This window comes from Stegostoma tigrinum, chromosome 17 (assembly GCF_030684315.1).
Source record: "Stegostoma tigrinum isolate sSteTig4 chromosome 17, sSteTig4.hap1, whole genome shotgun sequence".
Classification (NCBI taxonomy): domain Eukaryota; kingdom Metazoa; phylum Chordata; class Chondrichthyes; order Orectolobiformes; family Stegostomatidae; genus Stegostoma; species Stegostoma tigrinum.
The window spans coordinates 36,229,536-36,248,981 of NC_081370.1; the positions used below are offsets into that span (position 1 = coordinate 36,229,536).

At 42.9% G+C, this 19,446-nt stretch overlaps 1 protein-coding gene across 6 annotated transcripts in view; it reads right to left on the reverse strand.

The window, feature by feature from the left end:
• mrvi1 (murine retrovirus integration site 1 homolog) overlaps window positions 1-19,446 on the reverse strand; it is a 158,306-nt gene that overhangs the window by 62,027 nt on the left and 76,833 nt on the right. For all 6 annotated transcript variants that reach the window (XM_059652082.1, XM_059652079.1, XM_059652081.1 and 3 more), the window contains exons 2-6: window positions 18,489-18,615; window positions 16,048-16,207; window positions 11,328-11,406; window positions 10,173-10,379; window positions 2,579-2,679 (exon numbers count right to left, since the gene is read on the reverse strand). In XM_059652082.1, the coding sequence (XP_059508065.1) occupies window positions 2,579-2,679; window positions 10,173-10,379; window positions 11,328-11,406; window positions 16,048-16,207; window positions 18,489-18,615 (674 nt within the window). The remainder of the gene's footprint in view (window positions 1-2,578; window positions 2,680-10,172; window positions 10,380-11,327; window positions 11,407-16,047; window positions 16,208-18,488; window positions 18,616-19,446) is intronic.

A 19,446-nucleotide genomic window follows, 5' to 3' on the forward strand; every position in this document is an offset into this window, starting at 1 on the left:
CTTACGATGCAGTGACGATCTCCTCATCCCAAAGCATCCCTGGCAGTTTCACAAATGATTGGAAGCTTTTAGTCAGCAATTGCCTCCTTTCAAACTAATGTGACTAACTTCTGCATCACTCAGCTGACAATGCAGTTGTTGACTTGCTTGTCGAGCTGATAAGTTTGAAGGCTTCACTGGAGGTGCACAGATGATGTCACCTATCATGGTGATGAAACGTTTGTGAACAAACTTACCAGCTTGGAGAACAAGTCAATAACTGCATCAACAACCTGAGCTACAAATCTCCTCAAAAACCTTAGCTGACGATGCTAGTTTGGCTAATGCCAATTAAATGGCACAGTCCAACTTGGACCAACATTTCAATGCCCCATCTTGACTGTTGTCTGAGCCATTATTTCATTGCATTTTACATCTACACAATAGATCATAGATCATAGAATCCCAACAGTGTGGAAACAGGCCCCTTGGCATCAACCCTGGAGCATCCCATACAGATCCTTTCAGAATCCCTACAGTGTGGAAACAGGGCCTTCGGCCCAACAAGTTAACACTGAGCCTCGAAGAATCCTTCCCAACCCCATCCTCCTATAACCCACCTAATCTACACCTCCCTGAACATATATTTAGCATGGCCAATCTGTCTAACCTGCACATCTTTGGACTGTGGGAGGAAACCGGAGCACCCGGAGGAAACCCACGCAAGACACAGGGAGAATGTGCAAACTCCACGCAATCACCCTAGGGTTGAATTGAACCTGAGTCCCTGGTGTTGTGAGGCAACAGTGCTAACCAGTGAGACACCATGGCCAGGTATAGCAGGGAACCATCAGCTCTTGGCTGTGACTGGATGCCAGGTACCTTGTTCTCATAACAGGGTGGGGTGGAGGTGAGGGGGATGGGCATAGGAGGAATTGAATTGAGGTAGAAGGGGATGAGGGCTGAACAGTGATGGGGGGTGGGGGGAGAGGAGGATGGGAAACAGGGAGGGGGAAGGGAAAGGAGAAGAGAAGGGGAAAACAGATCGATAACAATGGTGTACGAGGCACTGCATTGGGAGTACAAATGAATCACATTCGCAACAAACTTTGAAAAGCACTGTAAGTGGCTCTGTCATTGGATTATCAATCCAGAAAGTTTAAAACCCACCACACTAATTTGAGGATTTAAATATAGTTTTGAATAATCTGGAGATTAAAAACAAACATTAGTGAAAGTTGTCAAAACTTTATTTAGTTTATAATTCTTCTGGACAGTGAAATCTTTAACAGGATCTGTCTGAAGCGTGATTCAAAACTACCCTGAAGTGGCCCAACAAACCAGGTAGTTGTGGTAAAACTGCAACCGTAAGGTACTAGTGATTTCTGAAGGCATGTCAGGAAATGAGCAGAATTCCTACGCTATCTTTCGTCATCATCGGGCATTCAAAGCACTTCCCAGCCCCAAAGTAACATTCTCAATTGTGCCACTCTGTAATGCAGGAAAACGAGCAATCAATGGGTGCACAGCAAGCTCTCAAGCACAACAAACATGATCACTGAGCAGTCACACTCCTACAGGATGTGGGGAGAGAATGTGTGAGAGGTGGAGACAGAAAAACATCGTGTTCTCAGAATAGGTCATTTAAACATACAGAGTCATTTTGTTTGAACAATGACTCAGCCTTAAATGATTCAACCCTACCTCAGCTCTGAACAAGGAGTAGGTCAATTGGCTCCTTAAGCCTGTTCCATCATTCAATTAGATCATGGCTGATCAAAAATAGTATGATTTCCCCACATGACACCACACTGGATGGTATCTTTAACATCTAGGATGTAACATCAATACTGATCATCTGCTCTTATATCCTAGAGTGAGGGCAGTACCCACAGAATTGTGACTCAGATGAGACTATTATCAAGCTGAATCAAACAGCAATGAGTGATGATCAGATAATGTGTTTTAGGTGTTGTTTTAGGGATAACTATTGGCCAGGGATTATAGTTAAAGCTCAAGCTCTTCTTTTGTATTGCACAGTAGGATCTTTACCGACATGACTGACAGGGCTTGGTTTAAAAGTGCACTCAAAAGACAACAGCTCGAACAGTGCATCAACTTAGCCATCCGAAGGTTTAACAATCCCACAGTTCTGCTCTTCTGACATTGTGGTGGCTGTTGCCACAGTACTGTCTCTCTGTCAGTGAAGTATTCCCTCAGCACTGCCCTTGCAATGATTCAGTGCTCTCTCAATGTGCCCTCCAACTGTCTAGTGCTCCCTCACTATGGCACTGGGAATGTCAGCCTGGATTATGTGGTCAGATTGCTGGAGTCTGATCCAAATACATGAGTTACTCCCTTAGAGGTGAGAGTAAAATGATGAGTGACGGCTTCGTTTGGTCACTGAACTATTGCTGACAACCTTCACACAGGGGCTCAGTAACACTATTATCTTTAGGAGAGGGAAGGGAGTTAAAAAAACACAGGTTGGCAATTTGTGCAGAGTTCCTACTGGATTGTACCCTGTTTATGTGGAGTTTCACCAAAAGTCGCAACACTCAGGAGAATTTCCTCAGATGTCGGGCTCCACAGCGCTTACCTTATCTGTGATGATTGATCCAACTCCCTGTCTGGAGAGCTGGTGATGTCTGGGAGAACTATTGCTGGTGTCTCACTCATCCTGGGATCAGATCCCAGAACCTACAATCAGATTTAATGCAAAGGTCGTTAATTTTTTAAAAATAAGAATTAATTCTTCCTGTGCCAACACCATGACAAATTTAAATATAATTCAAAATAGCCTCTGAAAATCCTGGAAGTTCTTAATTTTTTTCATACCTAGAAGACTAATTCAAAACATCCTTGCATTATGAATAAATGCAAATGTTAAAATTGTGCAAGATCAAAGTTGCTGGAAAAGCTCAGCAGGTCGGCAGCAGCTGTGGAGGAGAAAACAGAGTAATGTTTCGGGTCTGGTGACCCTTCCTCAGAACTTCTGAACCTCAGAACTCCTCTTCTGAGGAAGGGTCACCGGGCCCGAAAAGTTAACTCTGTTTTCTCCTCCAAAGATGCTGCCAGACCTGCTGAGCTTTTCCAGAAGCTTTGTTTTTGTTCCTGATCTACAGCATCCGCAGTTCTTTTGGTTTTTGTTAAAACTGTGCACTTTCTGTGATCCCTGCCCTCTCCAGACCCACCCACCGTCTTCTAATGCTGTCGCCGAACAATGGACTGATAAACAGAATGGCAAAAAAACTTGCATTTATGCAGCAACCTTCATTACCTCATAATACCCCAAATAATTTTTCAACCAATTAATTCATTTTCTGAAGCATAGTGACTGTTGCAATCTTGGAAACATGCTTGTCCACCAACTCTTGTTTCTGCTCCTCTGGCAAGTGCATCATTCCCTCAGTATTGTATTTCTAATGGTACAATGTATTTTCACTACTGTCCCTCTAACAATACAGCACCCCCTTTGTAGTGCTGCCCTGGATGTGCAGGCATAGATTTTAACCGATATTTTTAGAGTGTAACTCAAACTCACAACTTCCCGACTCAGAGGTGAAAGTGTTTCCTACTGAGACACAGTGCAAACTTGCAAAAAAAAGTTTCTTATCAATAGGACGAAGAATTGTGGATGATGGAGATCTCAAACAAAAACAGAAAGTGCTGGAGAAAGTCAGCAGGTCTGACAGCATCTATCGAGAGAAAACAGAGTTAATGCTTTGATCTCAGTCACCTTTCCAGTTCTGCTTTCATTTCAGGTTTCTTGTCAAGTTTTATAGTTTTACTGTGATGTTATCTAAAAAGTTACTGTCAAGACTCAGATATAACACAGTATGTTGCTGGAGAAGCACAGCAGGCCAGGCAGCATCAGAGGAGCAGGAAAGCTGACATTTTGATTTGGGGCCCTTCTTCAGAAATGGGTTTAAAGCGTTGGTTAAGGGTGTGGATCCTGCACAGAATGAAAAACAGAAGAGGTCTTTTGGAGGTCTGAGCTGAGGTAAGGCTGAATTGTAGTGCCAAAAAATGCTGGCGCATTGCTGAGAGCATGTACTTGAGGAATCGCAGAGAAAATCATTTTTGGAGGCTCTGGCTGCTTTGTAGGTAGAGGTTATCGTGGTTAGGGCCAAATTGGAATGTTGTTTAGAGTCCATTGGGGATGATCTGGTTCCATAGGCAAGTACCGAAAAAGGAGTTGTGGCTGTAGTACCGGGTTTGCTTGAGAATGTGGTCAAAGAGTTTCATGGCAGAGGAGATTACCAAAGGGTTGCAGTAGAAGAGAGATCTACTGACGTCTTTCCGGAGGACAACTTCTTCAAGGTGGGAATTCTTGACTCAGATATTTCTTTCTCATGCCCTCATGCCCCATGTGAAATGTCAGAATGTGAGTAAACACACTGAGGATGTGGGATGGAAGACATTATGATGAGATTTAGGTGAATGTGCCCTTGCTTCAGGGAGCTTAAGGGACAGAAGAACTCCAAACACAATTAAACAAACTGATCATCCACAACAGTCAGCTCTGTCACATTTATCCAATATGTCTCTACCTTTACAATCATGTAGTTTAAGAAGTATTTAGAATTATAGAATTATACAGCACAGAAAGAGATCATTTGGATCATTGTGCATGTGCTAGCTCTTTGAACGAGCTAACCAATTAGTACAGTACTCCTTGTTCTGAGCCCCATTCTATTGGAATTTTTTTTCAAATCTAAATTCAAGAAAAATGTTTAGAAAAATGAAAGCACAAAAGGCCACTAACTTGATGACCATTCACCCTTTGTTGAACATAAAGTTCCCTGCTGATATCTCCCAGCTAGTACAAACTGTTCATGCTCATCAGTCATTGGTGTGCTATCTCTCTTGATCTCAAATTAAATCTCCGCTAGTATTAACGCTGCCTCCATGAAACCTGGTCTCAGGCCAAACATGTGTTCTCCCTTCAATAACTCTAAACTCTCCTGTGACACGTTGCTATCTGTTAAGGCACATGAAAGAACTCAATATTCAGAGTTAATTGAACACTGAAGAACTTATAGTCAAGCATACTGAATTAATGTTAGCTGCAACAGACAATAGGCAGACCTGTCACCTGCCCCGACAGTCTCTGACGCTCCTCTTTGTCACCGTTGCAGGTGTCAGATCTGTCTTCCTGAGAGTAAACCCAAGGAAAGCGACTGGCCCAGACTGAGTCCCCGGCCATGCACTTAGATCCTGTGCAGACCAAGTGGTGGAGGTATTCACTGACATCTTCAACCCCTCCATGCTACAATATTAAGTCCCCATCTGACTGAAGAAACCCACCATCATCCCAATACCAAAGAAAACATATGCAACAGGCCTTAACAACTACCACCCGGTGGCTGTGACCTCCATAATCATGAGTGCTTCAAGAGGCTGTTCATGGCCCACAACAACAGTAACCTCCCAGCCTGCCTCGATCTCCTGCAATATGCCTACTGACAAAACAGGTCCACAGCAGACACCATTTCCCTAGCTCTGCACTCATCCCTGGAACAAGGTGACAATAAGGAGACCTATATTAGGATCCTACTCATTGATTGCAGCTCCACCATTACAATCCTGACCAGACTAATCTCAAAACTCCAAGATCAATGTCTCAGCTCCACCCTCTACAACTGCACCCTTAGTGTCATAACCCACAGACCGCAATCTGTGAAGATATACAACTGCACCTCCTCCACAATAATCCTCAACGCCGACACCACACAAAGATGCGTACTCAGCCCCCTCCTGTATTCTCTGTACACCTACGACTGTGTAGCCAAATTCCATAAGTTGCCATCTACAAGTTGCTGACAACACCACTATGATAGGCTGGATATCAAACAACGATGAGTCAAAATACAGGAAGGAGATAGAGGTCTTGGTGACATGGTGCAATAATGACAATCTCTCTCTCAATGTCAGCAAAACAAAAGAACTGATCATTGACATCAGGAAGGAAGGAGGAGGACAGGCTCCCATCTACATCAACAGAGCTGAGGTAGACAGGGCCGAGAGCGTCATGTTTTTAGGAATGATGATAACCAATAATCTGTCCTGGACTTCCCATGTAGATGCGACGGTTAAGAAGGCACAACAACATCTTTTCTTCCTGAGTGGCTTAGAAAATTCAGCATGTCCAAAAGGGCCCTCACTAACTTTTACAGATGTACCATAGAATGCATTCTATCGAGGTACATAATGGCCTGTTGCAGCAGCAGCTCTACCAAAGATCAAACAAAACTACAGAAAGTTGTGTGCACAGCCCAGACCATTGCAGAAACTAACATCCCATCCACTGACTTCATTTTCACCACTCATTGCTGCAGAAAGGTTGCCAACATCATGAAAGACCCCCTGCCGCCCCACACTGGTAATGCTCTCTTCCAACCTCTTCTGTCAGGTGAAAGATACAGAAACTTGAACGCACACCCCATCTGGTTCTCTGCTGAATGGACCTCTCTAACTACAAATAATGTTAATTTTGCTTCGTGCACCTCCTGTGCAACCATAACCTTGACTGTCTCACTCTGTCTAAGCACTCTATGATCTGTACGCTCTTGTTTGCTGTGACTTGCCTGCACTACTCACAAAACAAAACTTTTCACTGTACTTAGGTATGTGACTACAATAAATCGAATCAAATGTGTGCGTGTGTGTGGGGGAGGGGGGCGGTGGTGAGGGGTGGGGAGGGGGGCATGTTGATGGGGAGGAGTATGGGAATGGCCCTGATCACTCAGACTGGATAGTAGGCAGATAGCTACAGGTATAATTACTGGGAGATTGTTTTCCTTGCCTTGGGACACCGTTTTAGGATAAGGGTTGGATTGGATTAAGCTAAGGAGACATTTCTTCATTCAGAGGGATGTGAATCTTCGGAATTCTCTATCCCAGAGGGCTGTAGATGCTCCATCACTGAATACATTTGAGGCTGAGATTCAGGTCTCTCAGGGATCAACAGATATGTGTTGTGGCCAGGAATATGGATTTGAGGTCAATGATCATATTGGGTAGCGCCACAAGCTTGAGGGGCTGTTTGGTCTTCTGCTCCCAGGATAAGAGTGCCACTGCCTAAATTAGCATTTATTGCATTCTTTAATTGCCTTTTAGAATGTGGTATTGAGCTGCTTTCTTGAGCCGCTGCAGTTTGCGAGGGTGTAGGTACACTTATAGTGCTATTTTGGAATTCTAGGATTTTGACCCAGTGATCATGAAAGAATGGCGATTAATTGTAAGTGAGGATAGGTTACTTGGAGGGGAACCTGTACCCACTGTCCTAATCTTTTTAGGTGGTAAATGTGGCTGTGGATGGTGCTGTTGGAGGAATCTTGGCCAGTTGCTGCCAGTGCATTTTGTCGATGGTATACACTGCTACCTCTGTGCGTTGGTGGTGGAGACAGTGATGTTGAATATGTTGGCTGGAGTGCCAATTAAGTGAACTGCTTATTCTAGATGGTGTAGAGCTTCTTGATTGCCATTGAAGCTGTATCCATACAGGTTAAGAAGAAAGCTTATCAATGCCTTCTCAAGGGCAATTAGGGATGGGCAATAAATGCTGGCCTAGTATGCAATGCGTTTATCCTGAAAATGAATAAAAATATTCAACTATCAACAGCCCACCGCCAGACCTTCTAGTGTCAAGAAATCAACCTCTTGGATGCCACTTCTGAATAGAAACAATATTACATGGATTATTCTGAGCTTTTGGAATGTGTTGCAAGCTGGTATGGTGGATGTTGTTTGTTTTGCACACCTTCGGTGAGAAACTAAATCACTTCCTGATGGGACAGAGATATCATCATAGCGAAGTTAACACATGGTAGAAAACATATGGTTCATGTGATCTTCCGATCTGGCTCTGATCATCTTTGAGGAAATGGCAAAAGAATTTGAACACCAAACCAGAATGTGCTGACAGTCCAGCCATAAGATTGACAATGCACTCCTTTCTCTGTGGCACTTCTCCTTGGATGAGTTTGCCTTCTCAGAGAGACACAAAAGATCCCACAGCAATGACCAGAAGAACATAGCAAATGTTTGTCCTTTAACTAACATCAGTAAAATAGACAAAACACCATCAAATTCCACTGGAAGACTCATTTTGCTGAGTTCCAATTAATTGCTGTGTTCTACAACAATGATGCCACATCACTGTCTTTAAAGTCTTTCGTGATATCCTGACTAAATTACTTTATATAGTGTTGTCACGTTCTGAAAGGTGCTACAAAAATGCAAATTGTTTCTCATTAATGTACATGTATAAATAATATAAATTATAATACAATAATTTGAATTCTTTCTTCGCTAGGGGTCTCTGTGAAATGGTTTGAATAATTTAAAATATGTTGATGAATAGCATGCAAAAAGATAAACATCAATTGTTTACACTTGGGATATATACGTTAATACTGTCATGTACATCATTGATTCTCATTTGCTGATAAATGTCAGCAAAGTTAACAGGAATGTGTACACAGAATTCTCAGCAGTTTCCAGAGGCTATTATTTGTATGGCATTTTTACCCAAGACCTAGGAAATACATAGGCAGCAATGTTGAAAGAATCTACTACTAACACATACTGACTGTTCTACTATTTACTGATCTTGATGATTTTCATAATGTGGATATTGCTGACAAAGGTCAGCATTTACACCTTAGCTCTAATTGTCCTTGCAGGTGCTGCCTTCTTCAACTACTGCAAATGTTTGTCATATAGGTACACCCACAAAGTTCTAAAGAGGGAATTCTGGGATTTTATCCACCTGTATTGAAGGCAGAGGTCAAAGATGCGAATGGTGCTGTCAAAGATGTCTTGGTAAGTTGTTGTCGTGTATTTTCTAGATGCAGCCACAGTGGTTAATGGGGGAACTGATAAACAAACTGCTTGGTACATCTTGATGGTGGTGAGGTTCTTAAGTGTAATAAAATGTGAGGCTGGATGAACACAGCAGGCCAAGCAGCATCTCAGGAGCACAAAAGCTGACGTTTCGGGCCTAGACCCTTCATGAGAGGGTCTAGGCCCGAAACGTCAGCTTTTGTGCTCCTGAGATGCTGCTTGGCCTGCTGTGTTCATCCAGCCTCACATTTTATTATCTTGGAATCTCCAGCATCTGCAGTTCCCATTATCTCAGGTTCTTAAGTGTTGTTGGAACCATACACAGCCTGCAAATTGGAGCTTTCACTGGCAGATAAGATCAACACAGATTCATGAAGGGTGTATTTCTGAGTTAATGTACAGACTGCTTACTGAGGAATGCTAAGTTCTCAAGCACACCGTACAATATCAAAAAAAAGGCAATTTATATGTGGTTTTGCTGAGCAGAGAAACATGCCAATTAGCTATGAAACTGATAAACCGACTGCAAATGATTAATGTTATTTTCCCAACACAGGTCAGGCACACAGTTGTCAGCCAGAACAAGAGGAAGATAATGCCCATAATGTATATTTGGCACAAAACTGTGACATTAAAGTAATTACAAATCATAATCTCGTGCCTGTCCTAGCTCATTGGTAGCACTCTGACCTCTCGATCAAAAGGTCTTGGTTTTTGGCCGACTCCAAGGGCTTGGGTGTATAATTTAAACCAGAGAAGTACTGCAGGAAAGCAGCACAGTTGGAACTGCCAACTTTTAGATGAGCCAAGACCTGGTCTGCACTCTTGGTGTTGTAAAAGATCCTACAGACACTATTGCAAAGAGGATTAACAGAATTACTCATTATGTCTAGGGTAATTCTTTAAGCAATATCATTAAAGCAGATTATCTGGTCATGTGTTGTTATTGCTCATGGTCCTCACTTGAACAAATTGGCTGACATGTTTTCTACTTTATAACAGTGACCACATTTCAAAAGTATTCCATGTCTCTGCCTTCAATTATCTTGGGCCTGATGTACTGCCACTTCCTGCCCATTTTGACATGTTTGTGGCCTAGCCGTTAAAACTCCTGGACAGACCACTCTCCTACTCCGGATTAAAATCACCCCACCACCCCGTTTATCTCTCTCTCTCTGCATTTATGTTTATGACTTCAGCCCATTTCCTATCTAGATAGTTAGCCAGCTGTCTTTTGTGATGTATTCAAATTCGGAAGAAACACTACAACTGTCTGAGAAGATAGAAAGGAGTTTGGCTATTTAAAAAAAACACGTGTGATTCTGCAGTAAGTTGTTGCTTACACTGGATGAAGAACTCTGCATTCTCTCCTGATCCTCGCTGCCTTCTTCCTCCTCAGGCAGGGTGGGCATGGTGGGAGCTACAATACAATGTGGACTGCGAGTCAGACAACTAAGGGAAGGGCAAGATGGGTCAGCCCCTGGCAAAACAAATTGGCTCAGAAATGTTCGGAGGGAGGAGCATGGGGTGTAGTCTTCACCTTCTGATACCTGTTTGCATATAAAAGGGAAGGCCAGTCAAACTCACGTTAGAAAGTGTGTTGTTTGAATAGTCAGACACCAGAGAGGCTGAAGACATATTTCAGACTTCAAGTTTCAATAAAATTATCCCTAATGGAAAACAATCCATTACCCAAAGAACATGATACCCAATCCAAAAGAGAGCAGCTTATATGGCTATGCCCTATGTTCATTGCTTGTGTATTCTTCATCACCAGCCCAACTGAATTCAAGATTCTAGGCAAATACTTGGAAATCAATGGATTATGTTTAGAGCTCACTACGTTCAGACCAATTAGAAGCTCTGCAGCATTGCTTTTCCAGCCGTATTTTCCATGTAATAAATTATCTGCAATTACAAGTAGAACCAAAATAATTGGCAACAGAGCTAGAGTGAAAGTGAAGAGAACGATTTCTATGGAGTGAGGGATTATAATCTGGAATGTGCTGCCTCTAAGGGCAGTGGAAGGCAATTCAACAGTAACTTCCAAACAGGAATTGGATAAATGCTTGAAAACAAAAGCAGGGCTGAGTAGGAACAGCAGAGACACACACAATTGGGTCACTTTTTCAAAGACCTGGCACTTACACAATGAGCTGGAGGAGTTCATTCAGAGCTGTATGAATCTGCAATTCTAACGATTCTTCAACATATGTGTCATTGAAGTATTTGGATGTGTTTGGGTTATTAGTGTAATAGGCATTAAAGAGGATCAGTGGGTGATGATCAAGCTAAAGTATGTTGTTAGATAAAGATCAGTGAATTAAATAAGCTGCTCCCATCCTTGTGGAATTCAAAGTGCAGCCTCCAGGAACTTATGGTCACAGGAGCCATATTCCAAACATGGATGAAGTATTTGAAAGATTCTGAATTTAGATCAAGTTGCCCTGGTAATCATCCGTACATTTGAGGAAGCGATGGGGAAACTTCAGACTTACTGCGGGTGCTGCAGGCCGTGCTTCAGATTCTGGGCTTAATCTTTGCTCCTCAACAACTTCCTGGGAAGCTCTGTCTGTGCTATTCAGTAAATTACAAAACAAAAACAAAGATAAATGTTGATAGCTACTTCTACAAGCTTCAAACAGCAAAATAATTTATTCTTTTTGTAATTACCAGCCTCTTTTGTGAAGCTCCAGTCCACGCAATGCAGTATCCAACTGTGACACAGTGAGTAGCACCTTTGCAAATGACTCACAAAGCCATTGGTACAATCATATTTCAGAGATTTGAGCACAGAATCCAGACTGATGGTTTCAGTGCAACTACTGGAGGGAAAGCTGCACTGTATAGGGACAGTACTGCAATATTGGCAGAGCAATATATTGAAGACTGCCTCAGTGTCAGAGGTGCAGATGGATTACTGGAGGGATAGCCCTGAGTGAGCACTACACTTTCAGACACATGGTACTAAGGAACTGTTGCACTGTCAGAGTGGCAGCATTGAGGGTTAATACAGAGGGAACAAAGCACGATTGGAGAATCAGTTCTGAATGGGTGTTACACCATCAAATAGTTATAACTTAGGAGGTACAGTTGCTGCACTGAAGGATTGCTACATTGTGCTGTAGTTTTCATTGAATCATTAAATCCCTACAGTGAGGAAAGAGGCCACTTGGCTCATCGAGCCTGTACTGGTCCTCTGAAGAGCGTCCCACCCAGACTGACTCCATCCCCATAACCCTGCATTTACGATGGACAATTCACCTAACCTGCACCTCTTTGGTCTGTGGGAGGAAACTGGAGCGCCAAGAGGAAACTCACGCAGGCGTGGGGAGAATGTGCAAATTCCACAGAGGTTGAAATTGAACCTGGCTCTCTGGCACTGGGAGGCAGCAGAGTTAATCACTGTGCCACCATGCTTTGGACAGTCTATACTTAGGAAAGACTGGACTGAGAAAGCAGCAGTAATGACAGAATGTTAAACTTTCAGAAGCCAGTCTTGAGGGAGAGTTGCATTGTTGAACAGACAACACTGAAGGAGTGTTGCCTCACAGACGGGAGAGTCTTGAGGGAACATGGTAGTGTTGAAGGATCATTGCTGAGAAAATGTTACAATATCAGAGAGAAATTTCTGCACTGTCAGAGCGGGAGAACTGAAGAGGATTGGTACTGAAGTAGTGCTGCTCTGTTGGACGGTCAGTAATGGGGAAACTGTAATTTCAAATGGCCAGTACTGAGGAAGTACTGCACAATCAGATGGGTAGCACTGATAGAGTGTTACAATTTTGAGGTTTGGTACTGAGGGAGTGCTGCCATCCAATGCTGGGTCAGCACTAAAGGAGCATGTACAGAAACTCAGGAAAAAGAATAGACCATTCAGACCCTCCAGCCAGTTCCAACAATCAATGAGATCATGGCTGATCTGCAGCCTAAATTCATACACCTAACTTTAGCCCATATCATAGAAGACATAGACATAGAACATTACAGCACAGTACAGGCCCTTCGGCCCTCGATGTTGTGCCGACCTGTCATACCAATCTCAAGCCCATCTAACCTATACTATTCCATGTACGTACATATGCTTATCCAATGATGACTTAAAATGTACCTAAAGTTGGCGAATCTACTACCGTTGCAGGCAAAGCGTTCCATTCCCTTACTACTCTGAGTAAAGAAACTACCTCTGACATCTGTCCTATATCTTTCACCCCTCAATTTAAAGCTATGCCCCCTCGTGCTCGCCGTCACCATCCTAGGAAAAAGGCTCTCCCTATCCACCCTATCTAATCCTCTGATTATTTTATATGTTTCAATTAAGTCACCTCTCAACCTTCTTCTCTCTAACGAAAACAGCCTCAAGTCCCTCAGCCTTTCCTCGTAAGACCTTCCCTCCATAACAGGCAACATCCTAGTAAATCTCCTCTGCACCCTTTCCAAAGCTTCCACATCCTTCTTAGAATGCGGTGACCAGAACTGTACGCAATACTCCAAGTGCGGCCGCACCAGAGTTTTGTACAGCTGCAGCATAACATCTTGGTTCCAGAACTCGATTCCTCTATTAATAAAAGCTAAAACACTGTATGCCTTCTTAACAGCCCTGTCAACCTGGGTGGCAACTTTCAAGGATCTGTGTACATGAACACCGAGATCTCTCTGCTCATCTACACTACCATTAGCCCAGTACTTTGCTTTCCGGTTACTCCTACCAAAGTGCATCACCTCACACTTGTCTGCATTAAACTCCATTTGCCACCTCTCAGCCCAGCTCTGCAGCTTATCTATGTCTCTCTGCAACCTACAGCATCCTTCGTCACTATCCACAACTCCACCGACCTTAGCGTCGTCTGCAAATTTACTAACCCATCCTTCTACGCCCTCATCCAGGTCATTTATAAAAATGACAAACAGCAGTGGACCCAACACCGACCCTTGTGGTACACCACTAGTAACTGGTCTCCAGGATGAACATTTCCCATCAACTATCACCCTCTGTCTTCTTTCAGCAAGCCAATTTCCGATCCAAACTGCTATATCTCCCACATTCCATTCCTCTGCATTTTGTACAATAGCCTACTGTGGGGAACCTTATCGAACGCCTTGCTGAAATCCATATACACCACATCAACCGGTTTACTCTCATCTACCTGTTTGGTCACCTTCTCAAAGAACTCAATAAGGTTTGTGAGGCACGACCTTCCGTTCCCAAAACCATGCTGACTATCCCTAATCAATTTATTCTTTTCTAGATGATTATAAATCCTATCCCTTATAACCTTTTCCAACACTTTACCAACAACTGAGGTAAGGCTCACTGGTCTATAATTACCAGGGTTGTCTCTACTCCCCTTCTTGAACAGGGGAACCACGTTTGCTATCCTCCAGTCATCTGGCACTATTCCTGTAGACAATGACGAGTTAAAGATCAATGCCAAAGGCTCGGCAATCTCCTCCCTGGCTTCCCAGAGGATCCGAGGATAAATCCCATCCAGCCCAGGGGACTTATCTATCTTCACCTTCTGAAGGATTTCTAATACCTCTTCCTTCTGAACCTCAATCCCACCTAGTCTAGTAGCCTGTATCTCAGTATTCTCCTCGACAACATTGTCGTTTTCTAGAGTGAATACTGTTGAAAAATAATTCGTTGAAAAATATTCATTTAGCGCTTCCCCTATCTCATCTGACTCCACACACAACGTACCACTACTATCCAATGATTGGGCCTAATCTTACTTTCGTCATTCTTTTTATTCCTTAATATCCTTCAATACTTCTGCACAACAAGAATTTACCTGTCTCAGATTTAAAATTAATGACTGATTCTGCATTCGCAGCCATTTGTGGAAGAGAGTTCCAAACATCTACCATGCTTTGTATGTAGAAGTGCTTCTGGACCTCTCTCCTGAACATTCCGGCCCTAATTCTCAGGTTACGACCCCAAGTCCTAGAATCCCTAACCCCAACGGAAATAGTTTATCTTTATTCACCCCGTCTTTTCCTGTTAGTATCAATAACCTTCTAAATCCTGCAGTAAACAGGTTTAATTTGCATAATCTCTCCTCATAATTTAACCCCTGAAGTCTAGGTATTATTCCTATAAATCTGCATTGTACTCCCTCCAGGTCTTCAAATGGTGCAGCACTTCATCACTACGCCCCCTTGATCAGTGGCCAGTTCTGAAGGAGCAATTCATTTTTGAAGAGGCAGCACTGACAGATTGCTGAGGAACAGTCCTGAGCCAGCACTACACTGTCAGAGGACCGGTAGTGAGGGAATGCTGCACTGTCAGAGGGACAGTGTTTATAGAATATGCATTATGAGGGTCCGATGCCAGGTCTGTATGGCTAGAGGATCATTGCTGAGAGCATGCAGTATGGTCGCAATGGCTGCAGTGTCAGGGTACTACACTGAAACAGCACTGTACTTCCAAAGGGACAGCACTGACAGAATAATTCCTGCTGGAGAGCAAGTGCTGCAGTATCAGAAAGTCAGAACTGAGGGGGCATTGCACTGTTGCAATGACAGTAATGAAGGAATGCTTCAGTGTCAGTGGGGAGGACTGAAGGTATGCTGCATTGGCCAAGAGTGAGCAGAGAGGACGTCAGTGATAGTAAGAACTGCTGATGCTGGAGTCGGTGATAGCACAGTGTGGAGTTGGAGGAGCACAGCAAGCCAGGCAGCATCACAGCAGCAAGGGTCCCAACCCAAAATGTCAACTTTCCTGCTCCTCTGATGCTGCCTGGCCTGCTGTGCTCCTCCAGCTCCACAGCTTGTTATCTCTATTTATAGCAGAGAGGATGTGTTGCATTGACTAAGAGTCAGTAGAGAGGGAGTACTGCAGTGTCAAAGTGTCAAGACTGAGGGGCTCAGGGTCAGGGTCGATTAGCTTAGTTGGCTGGAGGCTAGTTTGAAATTTGGATTGATGTCAATTCCCCAACAGCTGAGGTTCCTATGAGAGACGCTACTTCTCAACTTCTCCCCATGCCTGAGGCCTGGTGACACTCAGATGAAACCACCACCAGTAATGAAAGAGAAGCCCTATTGTCTGGTAAGACTGTGGCAACTTTACATTTACTAAGCAGATGCTGCACTGTTGAAGAGTCAGTACTGAGGGAGTACAGTTGCTTCAACGCATGATATAAGCATTAGTGTCACCATGGTATTCCAACCAATGAAATATTTCATTGTCTGGCAATTAAAATATAATTTGAGTTTTACCTGCTGCTGGTTTTCTGTGTCTTTCTGTCTTCAGTTAGCAGCTCCTTTGATGATGTATGTTTTTCTCCCAGTAACTGACTTTGACCCAATGATAATTGTCTTAAACCCTGTAACTTTCCAAAGGATTGACAACTTGATGGATGTTCTAGATTAAGGGCATCTGTGACGTTAAAACAACAGAAATAACTTCTGTTACAGAGATAGTAGGAACTGCTGATGCAGAAGAATCTGAGATAACACGGTGTGAAGCTGAATGAACACAACAGGCGAAGCAGCTTCAGAGGAGCAGGAAAGCTTGACGTTTTGGGTTGGGACCTTTCTTCAGAAGAAGGGACTGGACCCGAAATGTCAAGCTTTCCTGCTCCTCTGATGCTGCTTGGCCTGATGTGTTCATTCAGCTTCACACCGTGTTATCTCAGAAATAAATTCTGACTGGAAGGTAAATCTATTGGCTGTCACGGTGTTGAGTCAGCAATCATAAAGAAACTGATATATTCCTTCTGCATCTTGTTATCTCCCAAATGACACCTTAGATTCAATTTGTGCTCTAATTGCTGTTATCTGCAAAACTGGAGTAATAAGGATGAGCTAAACCATTCAGTTATTTAACTATTACATTCCATCTTGTCTCTGAATCAGGAGGTTTTAAGTGCAAGATCCGGTTTTAAGTGCAAGACCCATTTCAGAAACATGGGTTAGGATTTTATGCAAAGCATTGCCCAGTGCTTCAGTTGAAATGTTAGTGATGAATCTGGCTCTGCTTGGCCAGGTCACCAGTACCTGCTTTATAACTCTTGGGTCACTAGGTGATTATGAGGCAGGATATCTGGCTTCAGTTCTGAAGAGGGTCTAATGACCTGAAACATTAACTTTGCTTTCTGTCCACAGATGTTACCATACATGCTGAGTTTCAGCAGCAATTTCTGTTTTTGTATTGGGCTTGAGGTTGCATTGTCAGAGGACAGCAAAGAAGGGAATTCTGCATTGTCAGAGGGACTGTAATGAGGGAGCACTGCAATGTTACAGGATGCGAGCAATGCAATGACAAGATACTGCAAAGGCTAAGGGTCCTGACAACATTCTGGTAAAGGTACTGAAGACTTGTGCACCAGAACTTGGTACAACCCGAGCTGTTCCAGTACATCTACAACACTGGCATTTACCCAACAATGTGGATAATTGCCCAGGCGTGTCCTGTACACAAAAAGCAGGACAAATCCAACCTGCCAAATTATTGCCCCATCAGTTGACTCTTGATCATCAGTACAGTGATGAAAATGTTATCACAGTGCTATCAAGCAGCACTTGCTCAGCAATAACAGCTCACTGATGCCCAGTTTGAGTTCGACCAGGGCCACTCAGCTCCCGACCTCATTGTAGCCTTGGTTCAAACATGGTCAAAAATGTTGAATTCCAGAGGTGAGATGAGAGTGACAGTCCTTGACATCAAAGGTTGCATTCAACCAAGTGTGGCATCAAGTGTAGCAGAACTGGAATTAATGGGTATCAGGTGTAAAGTGTCTGCTGTTTAGAGTCATAGGTGGCTTGAGTTGGGACATCCAGGCTCATGTGGGACAATGTCCTACCTCCCAGTGTTGCCAGCCAAGCAAAAGGCCAGCACCTCCCTCCCATCGGTAAAGTCACTACAAACAGTGGACCTATATAAAACTGCAGCAGTTTAGTGAAGAGGGTCTAGCTTGGGTTTGGGGTGGCAGTGGGTGCCTCTTTTGAGAATGTGGTGTCTCTATAGGAGATGCTGCCCCCCTCAGGCAATAAAAAAAGGCAGCTACACAAAACAATACTGACACCTGCCATCGTGCGTTATAACCCAGGAGCACAGAGAGAACGCAGCACTGTGGGATGGGCCATATTGGGGGAGCATTGCACTGACAGGCGTATAATCTCACTGAACCATTTAAATTTCTGAAAGAAATACTGTGAGAACTGAAGTGGAAAACTGCTTCACTTAAAAGGTGAGGAATCACTGGAATTCAGGGGCCAATGGATGCTCAGCTGTTGGGCTTATCCACAACAGAGATATATGGATATTTGGACATTGAAGAATCAAGCAATTCAGGAATTGGGTGGGAAAACTGAATCCACGTCAAAAATTAGACTTGATATCAAAGAATGCCAGATGAGGCTCAATGGTTTGAACAGGCAACTTCAGGAACATTATTTTCCTAGTGTTTTGGGTGAATTGTTCAACTGAGGCCAAGTCTGCATTCCCAGGTTGAAGTAAAAACCAAAGAAAAGCAGGGGAATTTGCCTTGGTATCCTGGTTAAAATCTAGCCCTTAATCCTTAGCACTGAAATATATTATTTTGTCATTTATATCATTACTGCTATATATTTCCTACATTACAACAATGGCTACAATTCAGAAACACTCCATTGGCTGTGCAGAAGTGGTATTAGAAATGCAATTAATTTCCTCATACCTAAGAGAGATGCGTGCAGTTTCCAGCCTCCATGATATGAATATAGTCCACTGTAGATACTGATGGACTGTGGCTCTAAATGGGCAAAGATCTCCTGAGATATAAGCCACACATCTGTTTCCTGTTTCTGTATTGAGAGAATTGATTTTAAGTTTGATATAAAACAAAAGTTAATTCATTACTTTCAACTTAAAACAGAGGGATTGTTGTTTTAGGGAATGTATAGATCTTATGCTGCAAAATTTACAAGACAGTGCTCTACTACTTTGTAATTTTGTGAAGGTGCTGTTTTGTGTAAGGAACTACTCACATTATTAAATGTATACTATTTGCCTTAGTCCTGGAGTGCTAAACACAGGAATTTCAGAATTTCTAGGTACATAAAAACATCCATGGTCTGTCTGCTCCACCTTCTACCATCTTTGTAATCATACAATCCAATAATAATGAAGCTACTGACTAATTAGTGGTCAGTCTCTATCAATGAATTTACAGCAGGCTCAGATAACACGTAAAGAAAATTGCCAGTAGTGAAAGCTTTGTGAACCATAGGTTCCACTTCTTATGTTTTTCTTAAGTCACACTATACTCACCACATGTCATGCCGCAAGCTACAAATACACTCATATTCCAGGGCGCTGAATGTGAAAGAAATCTCTTTAATTTGCACTGGAAGGAATCAACACCTTCTGCTTCCATCGTTTTTCTCAGTATCCTGTTCTAGAAAATGAACCCTCAATGTGAAACACTCTTCCCACAAATTTGTTTTGAATTTAACACTCTTCACCACAGGCCTTGCCCTCTGGCTTTACTATTCTGGATAAGGGCAAACAGCTTGTCATGCTCTGTCTTATCTTCAGTTCCGTTAGAGTCCTAAAAACAGCAATTGTATCATTTTGCAATATTCTCTCAATGAGAATTTGTCCAAATAACACAAGCACTTTGCATAATCCAATGC